General features: G+C 33.3%; 2 protein-coding genes across 2 annotated transcripts in view; both read right to left on the bottom strand.

The window, feature by feature from the left end:
• LOC116064546 (zinc finger protein 239-like) overlaps positions 1-6,000 on the bottom strand; it is a 914,372-nt gene that overhangs the window by 349,929 nt on the left and 558,443 nt on the right. The gene's annotated exons all lie outside the window — the stretch shown is intronic.
• abce1 (ATP-binding cassette, sub-family E (OABP), member 1) overlaps positions 5,186-6,000 on the bottom strand; it is a 27,487-nt gene continuing 26,672 nt past the window's right edge. The window contains exon 19 of the mRNA XM_031316172.2: positions 5,186-5,407. Within this exon, the coding sequence (XP_031172032.1) occupies positions 5,360-5,407 (48 nt within the window). The 3' untranslated portion in view covers positions 5,186-5,359. The remainder of the gene's footprint in view (positions 5,408-6,000) is intronic.

Below are 6,000 nucleotides of genomic sequence, written 5' to 3' on the forward strand. Positions count from 1 at the left end.
AAAGTGGATATAAAGTCATAGTATAGTATGTAAAAAAAAGTGGAAAAAAGTCATGGTATAGTATGTCGAAAAAAGTCATAGTATAGTATTTTGAAAAAAGTGGAAAAAAGTTTAATGGAAATTTTTGTAACGAGGATTTGTTCAATAAAGATCTTGAGTCAATAAATTGTCTTTGTTGTATTTTATTCTTGTGCACAAGAAGAGATAGTTTATAGTGTGTCAGAGTCTGCAAAACTCTGTCTGTGAGGCAGTCCCACAAAACTTCATACAGAAGACACGCACAAAAGTCATAGTACAGTATGTCGAAAAAAGTGGATAGAAAGTCATAGTATAGTATGTCGAAAAAAGTCATAGTATAGTATGTCGAAAAAAGTGGAAAAAAGTCATAGTATAGTATGTCGAAAAGTCATAGTATAGTATGTCGAAAAAAGTGGAAAAAAGTCATAGTATAGTATGTCGAAAAGTCATAGTATAGTATGTCGAAAAAAGGGGAAAAAAGTCATAGTATAGTATGTCGAAAAGTCATAGTATAGTATGTCGAAAAAAGTGGAAAAAAGTCATAGTATAGTATGTCGAAAAGTCATAGTATAGTATGTCGAAAAAAGGGGAAAAAAGTCATAGTATAGTATGTCGAAAAAAGTGGAAAAAAGTCATAGTATAGTATGTCGAAAAGTCATAGTATAGTTTGTCGAAAAAAAGGGAAAAAAGTCATAGTATAGTATGTCGAAAAAAGTGGATAAAAAGTCATAGTATAGTATGTCTAAAAAAGGGGAAAAAAGTCATAGTATAGTATGTCGAAAAAAGTGGAAAAAAGTCATAGTAAAGCATGTCGAAAAGTCATAGTATAGTATGTCGAAAAAAGTCATAGTATAGTATGTCGAAAAAAGTGGAAAAAAGTCATAGTATAGTACGTCGAAAAAAGGGGAAAAAAGTCATAGTATAGTATGTCGAAAAAAGTCATAGTATAGTATGTCGAAAAAAGTGGATAAAAAGTCATAGTGTAGTATGTCGAAAAAAGTGGATATAAAGTCATAATATAGTATGTCGAAAAAAGTGGAAAAAAGTATAGTATAGTATGTCGAAAAGTCATAGTATAGTATGTCGAAAAAAGTGGATATAAAGTCATAGTATAGTATGTCGAAAAGTCATAGTATAGTATGACGGAAAAAGTGGATATAAAGTCATAGTATAGTATGTAAAAAAAAGTGGAAAAAAGTCATAGTATAGTATGTCGAAAAAAGTGGAAAAAAGTTTAATGGAAATTTTTGTAACAAGGATTTGTTCAATAAAGATCTTGAGTCAATAAATTGTCTTTGTTGTATTTTATTCTTGTGCACAAGAAGAGATAGTTTATAGTGTGTCAGAGTCTGCAAAAGTCCGTCTGTGAGGCAGTCCCACAAAACTTCATACAGAAGACACGCACAAAAGTCATAGTATAGTATGTCGAAAAAAGTGGAAAAAAGTCATAGTATAGTATGTCGAAAAGTCATAGTATAGTATGTCGAAAAAAGTGGATATAAAGTCAGTATAGTATGTCGAAAAAAGTCATAGTATAGTATGTCGAAAAGTCATAGTATAGTATGTCGAAAAAAGTGGATATAAAGTCATAGTATAGTATGTCGAAAAAAGTGGAAAAAAGTCATAGTATAGTATGTCGAAAAAAAGTCATAGTATAGTATGTCGAAAAAAGTGGAAAAAAAAAGTCATAGTATAGTACGTCGAAAAAAAGTCATAGTATAGTATGTCGAAAAGTCATAGTATAGTATGTCGAAAAAAGTCATAGTATAGTATGTCGAAAAAAGTGGAAAAAAGTCATAATATAGTATGTCGAAAAGTCATAGTATAGTATGTCGAAAAAAGTGGATATAAAGTCATAATATAGTATGTCGAAAAAAGTGGAAAAAAGTCATAGTATAGTATGTCGAAAAAAAGTCATAGTATAGTATGTCGAAAAAAGTGGAAAAAAAAAGTCATAGTATAGTATGTCGAAAAAAGTGGATATAAAGTCATAGTATAGTATGTCGAAAAAAGTGGAAAAAAGTCATAGTATAGTATGTCGAAAAAAAGTCATAGTATAGTATGTCGAAAAAAGTGGAAAAAAAAAGTCATAGTATAGTACGTCGAAAAAAAGTCATAGTATAGTATGTCGAAAAGTCATAGTATAGTATGTCGAAAAAAGTCATAGTATAGTATGTCGAAAAAAGTGGAAAAAAGTCATAATATAGTATGTCGAAAAGTCATAGTATAGTATGTCGAAAAAAGTGGATATAAAGTCAGTATAGTATGTCGAAAAAAGTGGAAAAAAGTATAGTATAGTATGTCGAAAAGTCATAGTATAGTATGTCGAAAAAAGTGGATATAAAGTCATAGTATAGTATGTCGAAAAGTCATAGTATAGTATGACGGAAAAAGTGGATATAAAGTCATAGTATAGTATGTAAAAAAAAGTGGAAAAAAGTCATGGTATAGTATGTCGAAAAAAGTCATAGTATAGTATGTCGAAAAAAGTGGAAAAAAAGTCATAGTATAGTATTTTGAAAAAAGTGGAAAAAAGTTTAATGGAAATTTTTGTAACAAGGATTTGTTCAATAAAGATCTTGAGTCAATAAATTGTCTTTGTTGTATTTTATTCTTGTGCACAAGAAGAGATAGTTTATAGTGTGTCAGAGTCTGCAAAAGTCCGTCTGTGAGGCAGTCCCACAAAACTTCATACAGAAGACACACACAAAAGTCATAGTACAGTATGTCGAAAAAAGTGGATAGAAAGTCATAGTATAGTATGTCGAAAAGTCATAGTATAGTATGTCGAAAAAAGTGGATATAAAGTCATAGTATAGTATGTCGAAAAAAGTGGAAAAAAGTCATAGTATAGTATGTCGAAAAAAAGTCATAGTATAGTATGTCGAAAAAAGTGGAAAAAAAAAAGTCATAGTATAGTACGTCGAAAAAAAGTCATAGTATAGTATGTCGAAAAGTCATAGTATAGTATGTCGAAAAAAGTCATAGTATAGTATGTCGAAAAAAGTGGAAAAAAGTCATAGTATAGTATGTCGAAAAAAGTGGATATAAAGTCATAGTATAGTATGTCGAAAAAAGTGGATATAAAGTCATAGTATAGTATGTCGAAAAGTCATAGTATAGTATGACGGAAAAAGTGGATATAAAGTCATAGTATAGTATGTAAAAAAAAGTGGAAAAAAGTCATGGTATAGTATGTCGAAAAAAGTCATAGTATAGTATTTTGAAAAAAGTGGAAAAAAAGTCATAGTATAGTATTTTGAAAAAAGTGGAAAAAAGTTTAATGGAAATTTTTGTAACGAGGATTTGTTCAATAAAGATCTTGAGTCAATAAATTGTCTTTGTTGTATTTTATTCTTGTGCACAAGAAGAGATAGTTTATAGTGTGTCAGAGTCTGCAAAAGTCCGTCTGAGGCAGTCCCACAAAACTTCATACAGAAGACACGCACAAAAGTCATAGTACAGTATGTCGAAAAAAGTGGATAGAAAGTCATAGTATAGTATGTCGAAAAGTCATAGTATAGTATGTCGAAAAAAGTGGATATAAAGTCATAGTATAGTATGTCGAAAAAAGTGGAAAAAAGTCATAGTATAGTATGTCGAAAAAAAGTCATAGTATAGTATGTCGAAAAAAGTGGAAAAAAGTCATAGTATAGTATGTCGAAAAAAAGTCATAGTATAGTATGTCGAAAAGTCATAGTATAGTATGTCGAAAAAAGTCATAGTATAGTATGTCGAAAAAAGTGGAAAAAAGTCATAATATAGTATGTCGAAAAGTCATAGTATAGTATGTCGAAAAAAGTGGATATAAAGTCAGTATAGTATGTCGAAAAGTCATAGTATAGTATGTCGAAAAAAGTGGAAAAAAGTCATAGTATAGTATGTCGAAAAGTCATAGTATAGTATGTCGAAAAAAGTGGATATAAAGTCATAGTATAGTATGTCGAAAAGAGGAAAAAAAGTCATAGTATAGTACATTAAAAAAAGTGGATATAAAGTCATAGTATAGTATGTCGAAAAACCTTATAGTATAGTATGTCGAAAAAAGTCAAAAAAAAGTCATCCTTATGAAGGGACAGAGCAGGCTCTTCCTGTGAAGACTAAAGCTGTATCTCATGTACCTTAAATTGCGTCCTCCACTTGCCTCCCTCTGTGTCTCTGCCACGCTTCCTTGGTGGGAGGGACTAAGACGCGAGGAAATTATAGGATGAGAGAGGCAACGAGCCAATGTGTTTTAGAGGGATGAGACATCCTTTCCTCTGAAGCGTCACGTGAATACGTCAGCTGTTTGGGTGGAGTTAGCAACTCCTTCAGCTGCACGGCTTTCGGGAAGGCTGCTCTCGTGTTTCCTTGGCGATAGCTCCTTGATGCTCGCACCTCGGGGTACAAATAAGAGCTTAGAGGAGACACAGAACCACTTCAGGTTCAGCCGAGGACCGGGGAGATATCAAATTAGGCATAATAGGATTAGTAGTACTAGTACAGAGAGTATTAGACATAATAGGATTAGTAGTACTAGTACAGAGAGTATTAGACATAATAGGATTAGTAGTACTAGTACAGATACTATTAGACATAATAGGATTAGTAGTACGAGTACAGATACTATTAGATATAATAGGATTAGCAGTACGAGTACAGATACTATTAGACATAGGATTAGCAGTACGAGTACAGATACTATTAGACATAATAGGATTAGTAGTACGAGTACAGATACTATTAGACATAATAGGATTAGTAGTACTAGTACAGATCGTATTAGACATTATAGGATTAGTAGTACGAGTACAGATACCATTAGACATAATAGGATTAGTAGTACGAGTACAGATACCATTAGACATAATAGGATTAGTAGTACGAGTACAGATACCATTAGACATAATAGGATTAGTAGTACTAGTACAGATACTGTTATACATAATAAATGAAGATAGAAACAGGAGTTGGATCAGGTAGCATCAGTTTATTATCATTTGATGTAAATGCATGAGTTAAAATACGCTGTTTAATGTTCCACAATGTCGCTGGCTTGTGAATACAGCTCCGTGTGTTCAGGATAACTGACAGAGAACGCGATGCACTTCGTTCATTTTAAACGTTTCACAACATTGCCGGCTTAGCCGCCTGGGACATTACAGGCTGATGGTTTTTTTTTTTTTAATATCTTTTAAATTTCTTATGATAGTTTCTTTAAACATATCTGCTGTTTGTTGTGAACGCAGCTTGGTTGTACGTGTCGGTAGATGTCATGGCTGCGCTCTGAACGCCGCCACGTGTTGAACGCAGCCCCTGAAGCGTCGCAGGAAGTCACGGTTGGTCGCACGGGAAAGCCGTTTTAGTCGTCCAGGAAGAAGTAGTTTCCGCTCTTCTTCTGTTCTGTGTCCTGGGAGACAGAGAGGGAAAAGTCCAGTCAATAAATACAACTCGTAGTACATTGAACAAGCGTGAAGCTGGCCCCCCATGTCATCCAAAAATTGTTAGAAAAATTTGGTGATGATTGATTGCTGTTTAGGTACATTAAACCACGTTGGGCTTTTTCACGTTAGGACTTATGCTGCGTTCCAGACACAATTTTTAGCCCGTAAGTTACGACTTCAAGTCACGACTCTCGACTTGGTAGCGTTCCAGGCAAAGTCACGACAAACCCTTCTAGCATTAGCGTTAGCTAGCGGCTACCTACCGTTGACGTTAGCTAGTGCTAGCTAGTGCTAGCGATTTCATACTACAGGTTATGTTTATTCATTTAATAAACATAACCTGTAGTAGTACACAATCGTATGTGTACTGTTTTGATTACAATGTGCGGAATTACTAATTACGTTGCCTATTTATGTCTATTTATTTCTATTTCTCACCGTTAATCACCGGCATCTGTACAGCATCAACAGGGGCCGCCATTGTTGTTTATGTGTGTGTGACGTCAAAAACCATAACTGGGAGAACAACCATCTGGTACGAGTTCACGGGCAGTAAGTT

Source organism: Sander lucioperca, chromosome 17 (genome assembly GCF_008315115.2).
Source record: "Sander lucioperca isolate FBNREF2018 chromosome 17, SLUC_FBN_1.2, whole genome shotgun sequence".
Taxonomy (NCBI): domain Eukaryota; kingdom Metazoa; phylum Chordata; class Actinopteri; order Perciformes; family Percidae; genus Sander; species Sander lucioperca.